Consider the following 21,571-nt stretch of genomic DNA (forward strand, 5'->3'; position numbering starts at 1 on the left):
AATCATTGATATTCAAGTGATAATTGAAGAATGCATATGACAGTTATAGTAAAATAGTCCACTAATTATAAAGCACATTTCATTCTATAAGCTCAAAGTGTGTGTGTATATGTGTGTGACGACCTCACCATCTATCATCATGACCCCTGCTGCTTCGGTGGCGACCAACAGAGACTGACCCCAGGAGTCAGCACACACTGTCTCATAGGAAAACGTACTGCAGAACGACTGGGACTCCCAAGGCTGCAGCACACACACACACACACACACACACAAATGACATCACAGGATAACCATAAACACATAGTTACCAGTATATCAACTGGCGTCTACATTATGTTACAATGCATGCTACAACAGAATATATCACAGTTAGTAAATATGTTATTATGGCATGGTGATCCACTAGGCCTCAGTGAGAAAAAAGTAGTGCCTGATAAAGTTTGACAAGGAAACAGGACTATGGTAGGATTATGGTAGGAATGGGAGTTAAGTTCTAGAGTCAAGTTCGGGACAGGATCAACAGTCCACAGGAACGGGCAGTACAGGAATAGTTAAAAACAGAGTTTTTTGGGTGGAAGTATGTCAAGTGTGGAGCATTTCATAAAAATCAACAACTGTGTAGGCTAGGCCTAATATACACTACCTAACCAAAAGTATGTGGACCTCGCTATGTGCACGGGGCAGTGTCATGCTGAAACAAACTGTTGCCACAAAGTTGGAAGCACAGAATCATCTATAATGTTATTGCATGCTGTAGTGTTACAATTTCCCTGCACTGGAGCTAAGGGGCCTAGCCCAAACCAAACAGCCCCAGACCATTATTTCTCCACCACCAAACTTTACAGTTGGCACGATGGTGAAGCATGATTTATCACTCCAGAGAACGCATTTCCACTGTTCCAGAGTCCAATGGCGGCGAGCTTTACATCACTCCAGCCGATGCTTGGCATTGCGCATGGTGATCTTAGGCTTGTGTGTGGCTGCATGGCTGACGTTGCTTCCAGAGGCAGTTTGGAACTCTGTAGTGAGTGTTGCAAATGAGGACATGGGTTTCGTGCTTCAGCACTCGGCTGTCCCGTTCTGTGAGCTTGTGTGGCCTACCATTTCGTGGCTGAATCGTTGTTGCTCATAGACATTTCCAATTCACAATAACCGCACTTACAGTTGACTGGGTTATCTCTAGCAGGGCAGAAATTTGACAAACTGACTTCTTGGAAAGGTGGCATCCTATGACGGTGCAACGTTGAAAGTCACTGAGCTCTTCAGTAAGGCCATTCTACTGCCAACATTTGTCTATGGAGATTGCATGGCTGTGTGCTCAATTTTATACACCTGTCAGCAACGGGTGTAGCTGAAATAGCCAAATCCACTAATTTGATGGCGTGTCCACATACTTTTCTACATCAGTAGGCTAGATGATGAAGCCTCCAATAGATTAATTGCAATGTCTTGTTGCAGCCTGGAGGGTTTGTCCTCGGGGTTTGGCCTGCCAAATAAGTTCTGTTATACTCACAGACATAATTTTAACAGTTTTAGAAACTTTAGAGTGTTTATCAAAATCTAGCAATTATATGCATATCCTAGCTTCTGGGCCTGAATAGCACTCAGTTTACTTCGGGCACGTTTTTCATCCGCATGTCAAAATACTGCCCCCTAGCCCAAAGAAGTTAATCCCTACCATTGTGACAATGATCTTAGGGGCATAGGCAAACACAATGTAAGTCATTTAATTTATGTACCCCTAATTGCACCAAATACATCTGTTTATCCTACAGCTATTGTAAGCAGTAATCATGAGCCTGTAACCAGAGTTACACTGTTAGCACTGAGGTGGTGCGCAATAGTAGGAAGACCACTTTATGCAGTTCACCCTGCACTCCAATGTAAATCACATGAGTAAGTCTACCTCTGATTAGCTTCCCAGTAAAGCATCAAAAACAATCAAGCAAATCAGAAAAGTGCTAAAAATAGCCCATATTAACATATGTAGCCTAAGAAACAAGGTCCATGAAGTCAATAACTTTGTAACAGATGACATTCATATCCTGACATTCATTTCTATGAAACTCACTTAGGTAATACAGTTGCAATACATGGTTATAACATCTACCGAAAAGACAGAAATGTCAACGGAGGCGGTGTTGCGGTCATACATGAAGGGCACATTTCGGCATTTGCCGTATGATTGATGAGAAAGTCCATATTGCAAATGTACGGTCCCTTAATAACCTGTTGGGGCTAGGGGGCAGTATTGAGAATTTTGAAAAAAATATGTGCCCATTTTTAACTGCCTCCTACACCAACTCAGAAGCTAGGATATGCATATTATTAACATATCTGGATAGAAAACACTCTGAATTTTCTAAAACTGTTTGAATGGTGTCTGTAAGTATAACAGAACTCATATGGCAGTCAAAACCCTGAGACAATTTCTAACAGGAAGTGGGTATCTGATGTGTTGAATTACTTTTAAGCCTATGCCATTGAAACACACAGGGACTTATTAATCATTGAGCACTTTCTACGCCATCCACTAGATGTCACCAGTCTTTACAAAGTGGTTTGAGTCTTCTACTGTGAAAACTGACTGAACAAGAGACTTGGAAAGTTGGTCATAAGCGGATGGCTTATACGACGCTGGCGCGCGAATGCATGTTTGGGGACTCTCGTTCCAATACGTTTTAAAGGAGAATTCAATCGTCCGCCTTGAATATTATTGAAGTTCTGATTGAAAAAGGCCCTAATGATTTATGCTATACAACGTTTGACATGTTTGAACGAACATAAATATATTTTTTTCCCTCTTTGCTGAAGACAAGTCCGGCGGGCGACGTTCATGTTTTTGAGTAGCCTACGGGACGCGCTAACAACACGGAGCTTTTTGGACATAAATTATGAGCTTTTTCGAACAAAACTACATTTATTATGGACCTGGGATTCCTGGAAGTGCCTTCTGATGAAGATAATCAAAGGTTAGGGAATATTTACATAGTATTTTTGATTTTAGATCTCTCCAACATGGCGCCTAGTCTGTATTGCCAAGCCTATTTATCTGAGCACAGGACCTCGTTTATTGCAAAGTGTGATTTCCCAGTAGTTATTTTTAAATCTGGCAATGCGGTTGCGTTCACGAGATGTTAATCTATAATTCTTTGAATGACAATATAATATTTTACCAATGGTTTCGAATAGTAATTATTTAATTTGTTGTGCTGATTGACTGGCGGTATTGGAGGGAAAATATTTTCTCAACATCAACGCCATTGTAAAATGCTGTTTTTGGATATAAATATGAACTTGATAGAACAAAAAATGCATGTATTGTCTAACATAATGTCCTAGGAGTGTCATCTGATGAAGATTGTCAAAGGTTAGTGCATAATTTTAGCTGGTTTTCTGCTTTTGGTGACGCCTGTCTTTGCATTGACAAAACATTACACACAGCAGTCCTAACATAATCTAACTTTATGCTTTTGCCGTAAAGCCTTTTTGAAATCGGACAACGTGGTTAGATTAAGGAGATGTTTATCTTTCAAAGGGTGTAAGATAGTTGTATGTTTGAGAAATTTGAATTATGACATTTAATTGTTTTCAAATTTGGCGCTCTTGATATTTCACCTGCTGTTGATAGGGTGTACCAGGGGTGGGACGCCGGGAAGTCATCGAACGAAGTCTCTCGGACGTTCAGTTTCCATTTTATAAAATGTTCAGATTTTGGTCAGTTGGCCCCGAACAAGACGGAGTCAAGGTCTCAACGCTTTTTGAGTTAACTTCTATGGGCTAAGTGGGACACAGCCAGTGAAATATCAGGACGGCAAATTCAAAACAACAAAATGTCATAATTCAAATTTCTCAAACATACAACTATTTGACACCATTTTAAAGATACACCTCTCCTTAATCCAACCACATTGTCCGATTTCAAAAAGGCTTTACGGCGAAAGCATATAGTTAGATTATGTTAGGACAGTGCCAACACAAGAGAAACCACACAGCCATTTTCCAAGCAGGAGAGGGGTCACAAAAACCAGAAATACAGCTAAAATTAAGCACTAACCTTTGACGATCTTCATCAGATGACACTCCTAGGACTCCATGTTACACAATACATGTATGTTTTGTTCGATAAAGTTCATATTTATATCCAAAAACCCCATTTTACATTGGCGCATGATGTTCAGAAAAGATTTTGCCTCCAAATCTGCCGGTGTATCAGCACAACAATTTACAAAAATACTCATAAACGTTGATAAAATATTAAACTGTTATTCAAAGAACTATAGATAAACATCTCCTTAATGCAACCACTGTGACAGATTTCAAAAAAGCTTCACGGGGAAAGCACACTTTGCAATAATCTGAGTACGGCGCTCAGAAAAATACATCAGGCAATACAGATACCAACCATTTTGGAGTCATCTAAAATCATAAATAGCATTATAAATATTCACTTACCTTTGATGATCTTCATCAGAAGGAACTTCCAGGAATCCCAGGTCCACAATAAATGTTGTTTTGTTCGATAAAGTGATTTACACAGGGTTGAATTGAGTGATTTTCACAATCTGCAGGTTGGTTATATTAAAATATCTTTAGGGTGTTTTTAACAACTTCCGGTTGCTCCAGGAAGCTTAGAATCGACACAGGTAGACCTCACAGTAGCCTGATGGATTGTCATCGAAGACAGGTTCATAAGGCATTCATAACCCACATAGGCTTCAGGTTGAATTAAGGGGAAAAGGCAATGTATTCCTTTGGGGAGAGAAGTCATTGCAAACTGTTTGATGTAAACACCTTCTTCTTCAGCCTACCATCCCGTTAGCGGGATCATTTTCCAGCGAAAACTCCTAGCGACATTAGCATAACGAAATTCAATATTTTTTTTTTTTCAAATATAGGGCTGTCTCATATCGTTTTATAGATACACCTCTCTTGAATCGACCCTCGTTGTCCGATTTCAAAAAGGTTTTACAGGAAAAGCACAATATTAGATTATGTTAGAGGAGTACATTGTAAAAGTCGCATCATATGAATTTTCCGAGCAAGCACACCCATCACATATAACCAAAAAACAGCTAAATGCAGCACTAACCTTTTACAAACTTCATCAGATGACACACCTAGGACATCATGTTACACACAGCATGCAATCTTTTGTTCAATAAAGGTCATATTTCTATATAAAAACAGCATTTTACATCGGCACCTGAGGTTGACTAACTATTTTCCCATATAATGCGTCCCGGGAAACAGTGCTACAATTTTATAAATTACTATTCGAAAACGATTTTTTTAATATATATTGTCAATCTAAGATTTATAGATGAATATCTCTTGAAAACACCTGTCAAAACAGATTTTAAATTAACTTTACAGGGTAATCACACTTTGAGATCAAATGGGATGCGATACCCAGAAATTGAGCTCGAAAACCTAGCTCGGCGCCACCTGTGAACAATAGCACGTAACATCTGATATTGTATAATATCGCCAATAATCCCTCACCTTTAGTTGTCTTCATCAGAAATCACTTCCCGATGTCCCAGGTCCATGACAAATGTATTTTCGGTCGAAAAAGTCCATGCTTTATGTTCCATTAGCTTCCTCTTGTTAGCGCGTCCTAAGGCTGTAATCAAATGTTGATCCGTGGGCGGCAGCTGTCTAACGCAAAATGACTGTTTACGGTAAGTTAGGGTCGTTCAAACATGTCAAACGTTGTATCAAGTAATCGTCAGGGCCTGTTTCAACAAGAGAGCCAATCAGATTCGAGTGGGACGATTTCATTGTGTTTCAAAAAACTTCCAAAGGTGGGGGCAGACACGGCCGCCAACGTCACAATGCTCATGGCCCTCCGACTGTGACCAATTGCCACATCGTCTCTTTCACTGAGTTTCCACCGCAGAACCCTCAAAACACTTTGTAAAGACTGGGGACATCTAGTGGAAGCACTGGAAAGTGCTCAATTTTCATTTTTTTACGTTGTGATTTATAGGTAAGGCTGTGAAGTCGAGTCCACAATTCAGATTTCCACTTCCTGGTTCAATCGGTCTCGGGGTTTTGACTGCCATACGAGTTCTGTTATACTCACAGACACCATTCAAACAGTTTTAGAAAATTCAGGGTGTTTTCTATCCATATAAAATAAGTATATGCATGTCTTAGCTTCTGACTTTGATTAGTAGGCCGTTGAAAATGGGAACGATTTTTTTCCAAAATGCGCTGTGGCGCCCCCTATCCTAGGGTAAATCCAACAGGTTAAGGGCTAATGCCACATGGTCAATGATAGGCTTGCACAGATCGGGAGGACCTCGGGAACGTTCCTGAGGTCGAATTGTGCTTCTAACCCTAACGGTTCTCTCACTATCACCCAAAAGCACTTGAAATTTAGGTCCAGGCTTCATTTGGCCTACTTTTTTTCATGGTCGCTGCGCTCAGACTGAGCGAGCTACGGTCAAGCGGGGCATCTCGTTGAACTCGGCACAGCCTAGAGATTATGGTAATGCCATTGAAGGCTCTGTGTGTCTTTAAGCCCAGCACTGTGTCACTCCATCCTTACTGTGTGTGTGTGTGTGTGTGTGTGTGTGTGTGTGTGTGTGTGTGTGTGTGTGTGTGTGTGTGTGTGTGTGTGTGTGTGTGTGTGTGTGTTTGAGAGCTTTTCTTTGACATCTGTTGGGAGAAATGACGGATTTACAGTTCATGAGGGTTGCCTAATCACACATATGAAGTTGTGGAAAGATCTGACCATTTTAACCCTTCCAAACAGCCCCTATGACACCCTTTTAAGGCACTTCTGGTTGACACAGGAAGCTTAAAGTGAACACATATCCTCCTTGGGCTAGGCCCTTATAGAATATTGAGTTTTAAGTCTTTACGTTAAGAACTGCCTTATTTACAGAGGTTTGAATGAGTTTGCGTTATTTCAGAAAATCACAGAAATCTCGCAGAGCTCTGAAACCAGTCATAACGGATACATCTGAACCTGCTGCAACTGGATCTGTAACTGTTTTGAAAAATAAACTCATTTTTTTGAACATCACCAATTGTACATTGGACGATTTCTCTTATATGACGATAGATAAATGTCTGGTTCTTTTTTTCCTGACACCGTAGGCTCATGTACTTTGACGTGAAGTGGTCAAATTAGAGCTCTATTTTCATTTTTGACCTTTAACCTGTTAGGGTATAGGGGGCAGTATTGAGAATTTTTTGAAAAAATATGTGCCCATTTTTAACTGCCTCCTACACCTACCCAGTAACTACAATATGCATATACTTATTATATATGGATAGAAAACACCCTAAAGTTTCAAAAACTGTTTGAATGGTGTCTGTGAGTATAACAGAACTCATTTGGCAGGCAAAACCCTGAGACAGATTCTGACAGGAAGTGGATACCTGATGTGTTGAATTGACTTTGAGCCTATGCCATTGAAAAACAAAGGGGGTGAGGTATATTCTGGCACTTCCTATTGCTTCCACAAGATGTCCCTAGCCTTTACAAAGTGTTTTGAGTGTTCTACAGTGAGATCTGACCGAATAAGAGCCATGGAACGTGATGGTCCATTAGACATCTGGCGCGCGATTTGATGGTGGGTACTCTCATTCCGAAACGTTTTAAAAGAAAACCCAATGGTCCGCCTTGAATTTTATTCATGTTCTGGTTAAAAAAGGCCCTAATGATTTATGCGATACAACGTTTGACATGTTTGAACGAACGGAAATATATTTTTTCCGTTCTTGAAGTGAAGTGAAGTCCGGCTGGCTTAGATCATGCGCTACAACACGGAGGTTTTTCGACATAAATGATGAGCTTTTTTGAACAAAACTACATTCGTTATGGACCTGGGACTCTTTGGAAGTGACATCTGATGAAGAGAATCAAAGGTAATGGATTATTTATATAGTATTTTCGATTTTAGATTCCTCCAACATGGCGGTTAGTCTGTATCGCGATGCGTATTTTTCTGGCGCAGTGCTCAGATTATTGCAAAGTGTGATTTCCCAGTAAGGTTAATTTAAAATCTGACAAGTCCATTGCGTTCAAGAGATGTAAATCTATAATTCTTTAAATGACAATATAATATTTTAGCAATGTTTTCTAATATTAATTAATTATTTTGTTGTCATGACTTGACTGCCGGTATTGGAGGGAAACGATTTCCTGAACATCAACGCCATAGTAAAACACTGTTTTTAGATATAAATATGAACTTGATAGAACTAAAAATGCATGCATTGTCTAACATAATGTCCTAGGAGTGTCATCTGATGGAGATTGTAAAAGGTTAGTGCATAATTTTAGCTGATTGTATGGTTTTGGTGAAGCCTGTCTTTGAATCGACAATGCATTGCACACCGCTATTGTCAATGTACTCTCCTAACATAACCTAACTTTATGCTTTCCCCGTAAAACCTTTTTGAAATCGGTAAACGTGGTTAGATTAAGGAGATGTTTATCTTTCAAAGGCTGTAAGTTAGTTGTAAGTTTGAGAAATTTGAATTTGTACATTTATTTGGTTTCAAATTTGCCGCTCTGGAAATGCACCTGCTGTTGATAGGGTGCGCCACGGGGGGAACGCTAACATCCCAGGTAGCCTCAAGAAGTTAATGCCAGAAAAATGGCCTTAACTTGTTTTCGATTTCGGATGAAAAGCGTGCCCAGATTAAACTGCCTAATACTCGGGCCCAGAGTCAAATATTTGCATATTATTAATAGATTTGGATAGAAAACACTCTGATGTTTCTAAAACTGTTTGAATGCTGTCTGTGAGTATAACAGAACTCATATGGCAGGCAAAAACCTGAGAAAATTCCAAGCAGGTAGTGGAAAGTCTGAGAATTGTAGTTCTTCTTTTGATTCTCTATCGAAACTACAGTGTCTGTGGGGGACGTTGCACATCCTACGGCTTCCATTGGCTGTCTAAAGCCTTCAGAAAGTGGTTTGAGCATTTTCCTGTCACTGGGCAGATAATAGGAGCTCAGTTTCTGAGTGGACTGCCTGGCAACAAAGGGATTGGATATGCTCGGTCCCGCGAGCGCGCCCCTCATTCTTTTTCTTCTTGAATGAATATGCTATTGTCCGGTTGGAATATTATCCCAATTTTACGTAAAAAATACCATAAAGATTGATTTTAAACAGCGTTTGACATGCTTCTAAGTACGGTAATGGAACATTTTGACTTTTCGTCTCTCGTTCCACGCTCGCGCGTTATGCCTTTGGATAAGTGATCTGTACTCATGAACAAAACGGAGGTATTTGGACATAAATATGGATTATTTCGAACAAAAACAACATTTCTTGTCGAAGTAGCAGTCCTGGGAGTGCATTCTGACGAAGATCAGGAAAGGTAAGAGCATATTTCTAACACTAATTCTGAGTTTAGGTTGTCCCGAACTTGGTGGGTGTCTGAATAGCTCACCGTGATGGCTGAGCTATGTACTCAGAATATTGAAAAATGTGCTTTCTCCGTAAAGCTATTTTAAAATCTGACAGCGTTTGCATCCAGGGGTAGTCTATGTATAATTCTTAAAATAATTGTTTTATATTTTGTCAACGTTTAAGATGAGTATTTTTGTAAATTGATGTGCACATTCACCAGACGTTTTGGTGGGAATACATTTTCTGAACATCACGCGCCAATGTAAAAAGCTGTTTTTGGATATAAATATGAACTTTATCAAACAAAACATACATGTATTGTGTAACATAATGTCCTAGGAGTGTCATCTGATGAAGATCGTCAAAGGTTAGTGCTTCATTTAGTGCTTCATTTAGCTGTGTTTTGGGTTTTATTGACACATGTCCTTGCTTGGAAAATGGCTGTGTGATTATTATGCTTTCTCTGTAAAGCCTTTTTGAAATCGGACAATGTGGTTAGATTAACGAGAAGTTTATCTTTAAAATGGTGTAAAATAGTTGTATGTTTGAGAAAGTTGAATTATGACATTTTGTTGTTTTTGAATTTTCCGCCCTGATATTTCACTGGCTGTGTCCCGCAGGTGGGATGCCAGAAGTTAACATTATCAACAAGGCAGGTCCTACAGGCACTGAGCTGTCTGTCTAAACTACTGGCACACAGCTCAGACACCCATGCATTCCCCACAAGACATGCCACAAGAGGTCTCTTCACAGTCCCAAAGTCCAGAACAGACTATGGGAGGCACGCAGTACTACATCGAGCCATGACTACATGGAACTCTATAAACATGGATTTAGTACTGTAGATATGTGGTGGTGGTGGAGTAGGGGCCTGAGGGCACACAGTGTGTTGTGAAATCTGTGAATGTATTGTACTGTTTTAAAATTGTATAAACTGCCTTAATTTTGCTGGACCCCAGGAAGCTAAAGGGGATCCATAATAAATACAAATACAAGTGTTAATGTGTTGTAAATGTTAAAATGTGGCAGTGCTCAGCTCTAAGCTACAGAATTATGCTGGTGCTGTGCTGAGCTGACCATCCTGCTGGGGTCTCTGTCCTCATCCTCCAGCTTAATCTATCTATATTTAGGTCATTTAGAATAGGCCTACAGTCAGTGCATTTGACTAAAATAGGTAAGACAATCACATTTCACAGTTGCAAATTGCATTACCGAAGTAACACAATTGCCTACATATTTCTGCACATAAAAATGATCACTGGACAGGAGTACTTTTTATCAGGAAGGGACGGGAAAGTTCCAGGGTTATAGAACTGTTGCAGGATCAGGACTGGAAAGGAATGAATTTTCACTCCTGTGTCAACCTCTAGTGCATGGGGCTGAGTGTGTGTATGTGTGTGTGTCTGTGTGTTGGTCTTCTCACCTCTTTTCTACACAGGCCCGTAGTGACCAGACTGGTGGGGGCATCTCCTCTGACGATGGTCTTCAGCTTTAGTGCCTGGACAACAGAGAGAGAGCATGAGAGTGTGTGGTGTGTGCCTGAGATAAAGAGTGTGACTGTGCTACTCTTTATGTTGTCTGTCCCTGTGTGTGTCACCTGTCCTATCCTGACGAACTCGGCCTGTCGTGCCTCCTCCTTCTTGCGGGCAGACTTGGGCGACTCTGGAAGCACGTCACTGAATGAGCGTCTGTTGAGCATGTTCTGGGGAGAGAAGGGAACCTGCACATGGGACGCATGTGCATACACACACACACACATAAGGGCACATGCATGCACGGACACACACACAGAGAGAAAGAGAGATAGAGAAGCGGGCTTCAGAGATAGTGGGAAATACAGCAGCATAGCAGCATAGCATAGAACTGAGTCTTATGAGAAACAATAGACAGGAGTGGGACGATGAGTGAAGGAAGGGGGAAAAAGAGGGGGAGAAAGTAAAGGACAGAAAGAGAGAGAGTGAGCGAGCGAGAGAGTGTATGTGTGTCAGAGAGAGAGGGAGAGAGAAACAGAGAAAAACAAAGAAAGTGGGATGGGGTACAGAGAGAGGGAGGAGAGTCCACCCACAGAATGTGAGCATTGTAGCAGTATCCAGTAGTCCCAGTGTTATGCAGTTTGCAGTGGTTAGAGCCGAGAGAGACAGACAGGGCTGCAGTGGTTCAGAACAGTAGGTAGCTCAATTGGCTGTGGTACAAACTGTGACCAGAGAGCCTAGATCAGAGGTTAGAAGCTGGTGCAAAGGGAAATGTATAGAGTACTGTCACTACCTCATATTCCAATCAAGATGCATGAATTAAGGAGCAAACTCGTGGACTATGGAAGTTGGAGGACTATATAAAAATATCTTGTTTTTAGAAGCAGGAGCAGAACCAGAGGAAAGCAGAGCCCCATACCCTTTTCACACCATCGTGTCAACCTGAACCACGCTGGCACAGATATTTTATTTTTACTCACTGTCACCACAGTTCCTTTAACCTGATATGGATAGGGGGCAGTATTTTCACGGCCGGATGAAAAAACGTACCCAATTTAAACTGGTTACTACTCTTGCCCAGAAACGAGAATATGCATATTATTAGTAAATATGCATATTATTAGAAAACACTCTGAAGTTTCTAAAACTGTTTGAATGGTGTCTGTGAGTATAACAGAACTCATATGGCATGCAAAAACCTGAGAAAAAGTCAACCAGGAAGTGTAGGATCTGAGAAATGTAGTTCTTTCTAGTCCCTTTTGAAACTACAGTATCTGTGCTGTTACGTTGCACTTTCTAAGGATTCCATTGGCTGTCTAAAGCCTTCAGAAAGTGGATTGAACCTTCTCCTGTCTCTGGGCAGAGTATAGGAGCTCAGTTACTGAGTGGTCTGCCTGAGGACAAAGAGATTGGATATGCGCGTTCCCGCGAGCACGCTGTTTTTTCTTTTCCTCCTTGAATGAATACACTATTGTCCGGTTGGAATATTATCGCAATTTTACGTTTAAAATACCATAAAAAATTATTTTAAACAACGTTTGACATGCTTCTAAGTACGGTAATGGAACATTTTGACTTTTTGTGTCTCGAATTGTGCTTGCACGTTACCCTTTGGATAGTGACCTAAACGCACAAACAAAACGGAGGTATTTGGACATAACTATGGATTATTTCGAACAAAAACAACATTTCTTGTGGAAGTAGCAGTCCTGGGAGTGCATTCTGACGAAGATCAGCAAAGGTAATACAATATTTCTAATACTAATTCTGAGTTTAGGTTGCCCCAAACTTGGTGGGTGTCTGAATAGCTCGCCGTGATGGCTAAGCTATGTACTCAGAATATTGAAAAATGTGCTTTCGCCGAAAAGCTATTTTAAAATCTGTCACAGCGATTGCATAAAGGAGGTCTGTATCTATAATTCTTAAAATAATTGTTATGTTTTTTGTCAACGTTTATGATGAGTATTTTTGTAAATTCACCGGAAGTTTTTGGTGGGAATACATTTTCTGAACATCACGCGCCAATGTAAAAAGTTGTTTTTGGATATAAATATGAACTTGATTGAACAAAACATACATGTATTGTATAACATAATGTTCTATGAGTCTCATCTGATGAAGATCATCAAAGGTTAGTGCTTCATTTAGCTGTGTTTTGGGTTTTATTGACATATATGCTTGCTTGGAAAATGGCAGTGTGGTTATTTTGGTCTATGTACTCTCCTAACATAATCTAATGTTTTGCTTTCGCTGTAAAGCCTTTTTGAAATCGGACAACATAGTTGGATTCAGGAAATCTATCTTTCAAATGGTGTAAAATAGTTGTATGTTTGAAAAATTGAAATTATTGAGGTTTTTGTATTTCGCACCATGCGATCCCATTGGCTGTTGGCTAGGGGCTAGGGGTTCCGCTAGCGGAACGCCTAGATGTAAATTAACTATAGTGGCTGGATGCATAACCAAGCCAGTGGAGGACAACTCAGTTTAGCTCAGCTCGGTTTGGTAGTGTGAAAAGGGTAGGGAAGGCGGCTCAACAGGACTAGACCAGGCTGGGTTAGTTAGTGTGTAGCAGAGCTGTACCTTGTGGAGGTCAGGGATGAGGTCCTGGTAGAGGGAACGGATCAGCATGTCCAGAGTCCGCTGGCGCTTCTGGGCAAACGTGGGCGTCTCCAGGGTGGCCTTTTCTCCATTGATTACTGCAGGACAAAGAGAGGGGTTCATTAGGAGAACATACCCACATCTACGTACACACTTATGTGATCACCATAAAAAGACAATACAAAGCTTCAAAAATTCCAACTCAAACATTCTGTGCTCACATTTAAACTATCAACGTCTTGTAAATGCTTAACTTTTTAAGGTATGGGGGCAGTATTTTCATTTTAGGATGAAAAGCATGCTCAGAGTAAACTGCCTAATGCTCGGGCCCAGAGTCAAATATTTGCATATTATTATTAGTAGATTTGAAGTTTCTAAAACAGTTTGAATGATGTCTGTGAGTATAACAGAACTAATATGGCAGGCAGAAACCTGAAAAAAATCCAACCAGGAAGTGGGAAATCTGATGCTTGTAGTCTTTTCAAGTCATTGCCTATCTAACACACCAGTGACTTAGGGTTCATTTTGCACTTCCTAAGGCTTCCACTAGATGTCAACATCAGGCTTTTGCAGTGAACAGAGAGCGAACAAGAAGGCAGGGAAGTTGGTGACTCAGAAAATGACATGACTTCAGTGGCGCGCCTTCACGTGCTCTCAGCTGTGTTCCATAAAATTTTTCAAGACATTGGAATCGTCCGGTTGGAATATTATTGAAGTTTTATGTTAAAAAGGTCCTAAAGATTGATGCTATACAACGTTTGACATGTTTCTACGAACGTAAATATTACTTTTTTTGACTTTTCGTCAAGAAATATTCCGCGCGCTTCCTACATTTGGAGTAGCTTACTGAACGCGCCAACAACAAGGAGGTATTTGGACATAAATTATGGACTTTATCGAACAAAACAACATTTATTGTGGACCTGGAATTCCTGAGAGTGCATTCTGATGAAGATCATCAAAGGTCCGTGAATATTTATAATGATATTTATGATTTTAGATGACTCCAAAATGGTTGGTATCTGTATTGCCTGATGTATTTTTCTGAGCGCCGTACTCAGATTATTGCAAAGTGTGCTTTCCCCGTGAAGCTTTTTTGAAATCTGTCACAGTGGTTGCATTAAAAAGATGTTTATCTATAATTCTTTGAATAACAGTTTAATATTTTATCAACTGTTATGATGAGTATTTTTGTAAATTGTTGTGCTGATTCACCGGCAGTTTTGGAGGCAAAATATTTTCTGAACATCACGCGCCAATGGCCAATGTAAAATGTTTTTTTTTTGATATAAATATGAACTTTATCGAACAAAACATACATGTATTGTGTAACATGGAGTCCTAGGAGTGTCATCTGATGAAGATCGTCAAAGGTTAGTGCTTAATTGTATTTCTGGTTTTTGTGACCCCTCTCCTGCTTGGAAAATGGCTGTGTGGTTTTTCTTGCTGACGCTCTGTCCTAACATAATCTAACTTTATGCTTTCGCCGTAAAGCCTTTTTGAAATCGGACAATGTGGTTGGATTAAGGAGAGGTGTATCTTTAAAATGGTGTCAAATAGTTGTATGTTTGAGAAATTTGAATTATTACATTTTGTTGTTTTGAATTTGCTGCCCTGATATTTGGCTGTGTCCCGCAGGTGGGACGCTAGCATCCCACGTAGCCCATAGAAGTTAATGAATGCCTCCATAAAGCCTTTATAATGTCTACATACTGTAGATGTTTTACTAATAATTCATGTCCTACTATGGTTATGCCGCATGTGGCAAAGCACTAGGAAAGGGCCTTTAAATGTGACATTTGTTCATGAACGTGACCGATTAGTCACTGCAGTGCATTAGCTCATTGCACACAGTAGAGCTGTAAAAGTCTGTAAACTAAACAGTGTGTGAGAGTAAGTCACTGATCTTACGCTTGACTAACAAAAAGTCCCTGAATTCTTGGTGGTCTGTAAACACTGGTGGTGAGGGAAGGGGTGGTCCGAACAGTGGCACACTCTCCTCAGAGAACAGCTTCAATCTGGAACACACAAAGCACTGTTATATTTAACACACACACACAGGATCTTAATTTGAGGCAGTGTGCTATAGCCGGAAAATAATCCTGCAGCAACAGGAAATGTGAATTATTATGTGGATTATAATTCATCAAAAAAAAATTGTAAGGGTTGATATATTTTACGTTAGGGCAAATCATGTCTCACATTTTAAAGTGGAAATTACAAACTTTAAGCATTTTTAAATCTTGAATACATTAAGTTTGCATTCTCATAAACAAAAGAGTCATCAAATTAAGATCCTACATCTGTATGCATGTAAGTATGCACACACACACATGCACAAACATACATACACACACCAACGACGTGCCACGTACCTGAAAAATACTAATGAAAAAGCACCTCCACATACCTGTAACTGTCGTTTTGACTGTTGTATCTAACTAATGCAAAGATATCTTGCAGAGAAAATTAAGGAAATAGCCTTAACACATACAATCTATCAAGCTAGCAGTGATGTGTATGGCTTCGTCCAAAAACAGCCCCCTACCCCCTAGACACTTACCCTATCCCCTACCCCATAGGCACTTGTGAAGATATGCAATGTTAGATACTTAGGTACACAATAAGCAATATGATGAAAATGCCAACCTAGCTGCCTATGGTGCTACTACCATATTGCTTATACCTATTCAATTCTTTCAGATTTACATTAAATTGCCCAGAGAGTACAGGCTAGGCAATGTTTCTGGACAGGGTCTAAGATTCTGACTGCTGAAGGTCGCTTGAAGAAATGTGTACAATGTCAGAGATATCTCCTGTGTTTGTTTCGCCATAAAAAAAAAAGATACGTGTGAAATGTGATCTGATCATGGAGGGTTTAAATGACGGAGATGTGTCCTCCCCCTCCTGGAACTGGAACACTATGGTAACAATGTCATTCCCAATGTGTCTTTTCCTCTCCACCTGTTGGACAAGAGAGACAAGAGAGACAGAGAGACAGACAGAGACAATGAGAAGTCATACAATAAAAATACTTGGAACAAACAACTGGCCTAAAGCATTAATGCCTCTTTTATGAGCATCTAAAATATAATTTCAGAGCTTCCATTAATTATTATAATCATATTTCTTTGTACATTGTCTATTGCTGGCAGCCCCTATTCACTAAAGTCTCATTTTCCGGGAATGTGTAAATTTACTTTGCGAATAAAGTGACTCTGAAGCAGGCAGAGAACACACACACTGTCACGATTCCCACCGACGGTGGCGCCCCCTCCTGCTCGGGTGGCGCTCGGCGGTCGTCGTCACCGGCCTATTAGCTGCCACTGATTCCCCTTTTTTGGTTTTCCCTTTTTTTGGTTTTGTGCACCTGGTTTGAGTGTGGTTAATTAGCGGGGCTATTTATGTGAGCTGGTCCGCTTCCGTGTTGTGCGGGATTATTTCATGTTAACGTTTCATGTTCGTGTCGGCGCTAGTCTACGCCGTGTGTGCTTTCTCCCCTGTGTTTGGGAATATTTTGTTTCAGTAGTGAGTCTACATTAAATACGCCACTACCCTGTGCTCGCTGCTTCCTGTGCCTCATTCCTTCACCACGACTGCCAATCCGTTACAGAATCCCGCAACCACCTAAAAAGGCATGGAATCAGCAGGAGCAGCGGCCACCCCTGTCCCCTCGATGGAGGAACGCGTCCTCCACCACACGACGGTCCTCCACCGCATAGGATCCGCGATGGACCAGATGATGGAGAGGATGGACAGATGGGAGAGAAGTGGTCTCCTCTCTCCACCTCCGGCTCCTCCGATGCAGCCACCTCCTCCTCCCACTACGTCTGGCTCAGGCGCGCTTCGTCTGGCGCTCCCGAGGGAGTACGATGGGGCGGCGGCTGGGTGCCAGGGATTTCTGCTCCAGCTCGAGCTGTACCTGGCCACCGTCAGACCTGCTCCCTCGGGAGAGGAGAGCGTGAGTGCCCTCGTTTCCTGCCTGACGGGCCGAGCTCTGGAGTGGGCTAATGCGGTCTGGAATGGCCCAGACTCGGCGAGGGACCATTATCCAGAGTTCACCCGCCGCTTTCGGGCCGTGTTCGATCACCCTCCGGAGGGAAGAGCGGCGGGTGAACGGCTGTTCCACCTCAGGCAGGAGACGAGGAGCGCTCAGGACTTCGCGTTGGAGTTCAGGACCTTGGCTGCTGGGGCGGGGTGGAACGACAGGGCCCTCATAGACCACTATAGATGCAGTCTCCGGGCGGACGTCCGTAGGGAGCTGGCCTGTCGAGATGCAGCTCTATCCCTGGACGAGCTCATCGACATGTCCATTCGTTTGGACAATCTGCTGGCTGCCCGCGGGCGTTCGGAGAGGGTCCTGCCCGTTCCACCTTCGTGCACCCCCGCCCCTACCCCTATGGAGGTGGGGGGGGGCCGTGCCAAGGGACACCGGAGGAGCTGGCTCCTCCTGCCCCAGCTGTGGTCGGAGAGGACACACGGCCGACCGGTGCTGGAGGAGCCAGTCTGGGAGTCGAGAGGGCAGGCAGAACACTTCTCGGTCACCCCAGGTGAGTCGGCACCAGATTCACCCAGAACCCCCTGTTGGTCACGTGTTCTTACCTGTTTTGTTTCCTAAATTTTTTCCCTCTTCCCAGCATAGGGCGCTAGTCGATTCAGGCGCAGCTGGGAACTTTATGGATCGTGGACTTGCCATTAAGCTGGGCATTCCGCGGGTGCCGTTAGATTCCCCCTTCCCCGTGCACTCCCTAGATAGCCGACCATTAGGGTCAGGGCTAGTCAGGGAGTCTACGGTGCCACTGGACATGGTAACGCAGGGGAATCATAAGGAACGCATTAGTTTTTTCCTTATTGATTCGCCTGCGTTTCCGGTGGTGCTGGGGGTCCCCTGGCTGGCTGGTCACAATCCCCGTATTTCGTGGAAACAGGGGGTTCTCCAGGGGTGGTCAGAGGAGTGTTCAGGGAGGTGTCTAGGAGTTTCCATAGGTGCCACGTCGGTGGAGAGTCCAGACCAGGTGTCCCCCGTGCGCATTCCCCCTGAGTACGCCGATTTGGCGATCGCCTTCTGTAAAAAGAGGGCGACTAAATTACCACCCCATCGACAGGGGGATTGCGCGATAGACCTCCAGGTTAACGCTGCACTTCCCAGGAGTCACGTGTACCCCTTGTCACAGGAGGAGACAGCGGCTATGGAGACATATGTCACTGAATCCCTGGGACAGGGGTACATTCGGCCCTCCATCTCACCCGCCTCCTCGAGTTTCTTTTTTGTGAAGAAAAAGGAGGGAGGTCTGCGTCCGTGCATTGATTACAGAGGTCTAAACGCTATCACGGTGGGGTTTAGTTACCCACTACCTCTCATCGCTACGGCGGTGGAATCATTTCACGGAGCAAAGTTCTTCACAAAACTGGATCTTAGGAGCGCGTATAACCTGGTGCGTATCAAGAAGGGAGACGAGTGGAAAACAGCCTTTAGTACCACATCGGGCCATTATGAGTACCTCGTCATGCCGTATGGGTTGAAAAATGCTCCAGCCGTCTTTCAATCCTTTGTTGACGAGATTCTCAGGGACCTGCACGGGCAGGGCGTGATAGTCTATATCGATGACATTCTGATATATTCCGCCACCCGCTCCGCGCATGTGTCCCTGGTGCGCAAGGTGCTTGGTAGACTGCTGGAGCATGACCTATACGTTAAGGCTGAGAAGTGTGTGTTTTCCAAACGAGCCGTTTCCTTTCTGGGTTATCGCATTTCCACCACGGGGGTGGTGATGGAGTGTGACCGCGTTAAGGCCGTGCGTAATTGGCCGACTCCAACCACGGTGAAGGAGGTGCAGCGGTTCTTAGGCTTTGCCAATTACTACCGGAGGTTTATCCGGGGTTTTGGCCAGGTAGCGGCTCCCATTACCTCACTGCTGAAGGGGGGGCCGGTGCGTTTGCGATGGTCGACGGAGGCAGAGGGAGCCTTCAAGAAGTTGAAGACCCTGTTCACCGACGCACCCGTGTTGGCGCACCCGGACCCGTCTCTAGCATTCATAGTGGAGGTGGACGCATCCGAGGCTGGGGTGGGTGCCGTGCTATCACAGCGCTCGGGTACGCCATCGAAACTCCGCCCCTGCGCTTTCTTTTCGAGGAAGCTCAGTTCGGCGGAGCGTAACTATGATGTGGGGGACAGGGAGTTGCTAGCGGTGGTAAAAGCTTTGAGGGTGTGGCGGCACTGGCTTGAGGGGGCTAAACACCCCTTTCTCATCTGGACCGACCACCGAAACCTGGAGTACATCCGGGCAGCGAGGAGACTGAATCCGCGTCAGGCAAGGTGGGCCATGTTCTTCGCCCGGTTTAGGTTCACTATCTCCTATAGACCGGGTTCCCTTAACACTAGAGCCGACGCGCTGTCCCGTCTCTATGACACGGAGGACCGGTCCATCGATCCAACTCCCATCATTCCAGCGTCTAGGCTGGTGGCACCGGTGGTATGGGAGGTGGACGCGGACATCGAGCGGGCATTAGTGTTGGAACCTGCGCCTGCGCAGGTTCCCGTGGGTTGCATGTATGTGCCGCTCGGTGTTCGTGATCGTTTGATTCGATGGGCGCACACGCTACCTACGGCGGGTCATCCTGGTGTGGCGAGGACAGTGCGGAGTCTCAGGGGGAAGTACTGGTGGCCCACCTTGGCTAAGGACGTGAGGTCCTATGTCTCTTCCTGTTCGGTGTGCGCTCAGAGTAAGGCTCCTAGGCATCTACCGAGAGGGAAGTTACAGCCCCTCCCCGTTCCACAACGGCCATGGTCGCACCTGTCTATAGATTTCTTGACAGATCTTCCCCCCTCTCAGGGGAACACTGCGATTCTGGTGGTTGTGGATCGGTTCTCTAAGTCCTGCCGTCTCCTCCCATTGCCCGGTCTCCCTACGGCCCTGCAGACTGCGGAGGCCCTATTTACCCACGTCTTCCGGCACTACGGGGTGCCGGAGGACATTGTCTCTGATCGAGGTTCCCAGTTCACATCCAGGGTCTGGAGGGCGTTTATGGAGCGGCTGGGGGTCTCGGTCAGTTTGACCTCCGGTTTTCACCCCGAGAGCAATGGGCAGGCGGAGAGGGTGAACCAGGAGGTGGGCAGGTTTCTGAGGTCGTATTGCCAGGACCGGCCAGGGGAGTGGGCGAGGTACATTCCCTGGGCGGAGTTAGCCCAGAACTCACTTCGCCACTCCTCTACTAACATGTCACCCTTTCAGTGTGTTTTGGGTTACCAGCCGGTCCTGGCACCATGGCACCGGAGTCAGACCGAGGCTCCTGCGGTGGAGGACTGGGTACAGCACTCCAAGGAGACCTGGAGAGCCGTCCAGGACTCCCTAAAGGAGGCCAGTGGACGGCAGAAGAGGAGTGCTGACCGCCACCGCAGTGAGGCACCCGTGTTCGTACCGGGAGACAGGGTCTGGCTCTCGACCCGGAACCTGCCCCTCCGCGTGCCCTGCCGGAAGCTGGGGCCGCAGTGTGTGGGGCCATTTAAAGTCCTGAGGAGGATAAACGAGGTGTGTTATCGGTTACAACTCCCTTCCTATTACCGTATTAACCCCTCGTTTCATGTGTCTCTCCTCAGGCCGGTGGTAGCTGGTCCCCTGCAGGAAGGTGAGGTGCTGGAGGTCCCTCCACCCCCTCTGGACATCGGGGGGTCCCCGGCGTACAGCGTACGGGCCATTCTGGACTCGAGACGCCGGGCGAAGGGCCTGCAGTACCTCGTGGACTGGGAGGGGTACGGCCCGGAGGAGAGGTGCTGGGTGCCGGCGGAGGACGTCTTGGACCCATCCATGTTGAAGGATTTCCATCGCCTCCGTCCGGATTGCCCTGCGCCTCGCCCTCCGGGTCGTCCTCGAGGCCGGTGTCGGCGCGCTGCGGGAGCCGCGCGTCAGGAGGGGGGTACTGTCACGATTCCCACCGACGGTGGCGCCCCCTCCTGCTCGGGTGGCGCTCGGCGGTCGTCGTCACCGGCCTATTAGCTGCCACTGATTCCCCTTTTTTGGTTTTCCCTTTTTTTGGTTTTGTGCACCTGGTTTGAGTGTGGTTAATTAGCGGGGCTATTTATGTGAGCTGGTCCGCTTCCGTGTTGTGCGGGATTATTTCA

At 44.4% G+C, this 21,571-nt stretch overlaps 1 protein-coding gene across 7 annotated transcripts in view; it reads right to left on the minus strand.

Moving 5' to 3' along the window:
• Positions 1–21,571, minus strand: part of LOC115203728 (GTPase-activating Rap/Ran-GAP domain-like protein 3) — a 221,885-nt gene that overhangs the window by 38,922 nt on the left and 161,392 nt on the right. For 5 of the 7 annotated variants that reach the window (XM_029768659.1, XM_029768655.1, XM_029768657.1 and 2 more), the window contains exons 12-18: positions 16,302–16,416; positions 15,863–15,908; positions 15,364–15,470; positions 13,435–13,550; positions 10,980–11,102; positions 10,806–10,880; positions 129–243 (exon numbers count right to left, since the gene is read on the minus strand). In XM_029768659.1, coding sequence (XP_029624519.1) covers positions 129–243; positions 10,806–10,880; positions 10,980–11,102; positions 13,435–13,550; positions 15,364–15,470; positions 15,863–15,908; positions 16,302–16,416 — 697 coding nt within the window. The remainder of the gene's footprint in view (positions 1–128; positions 244–10,805; positions 10,881–10,979; positions 11,103–13,434; positions 13,551–15,363; positions 15,471–15,862; positions 15,909–16,301; positions 16,417–21,571) is intronic. The other 2 variants (XM_029768662.1, XM_029768656.1) reach the window with 1 other exon arrangement.

Source organism: Salmo trutta, chromosome 12 (genome assembly GCF_901001165.1).
Source record: "Salmo trutta chromosome 12, fSalTru1.1, whole genome shotgun sequence".
Classification (NCBI taxonomy): domain Eukaryota; kingdom Metazoa; phylum Chordata; class Actinopteri; order Salmoniformes; family Salmonidae; genus Salmo; species Salmo trutta.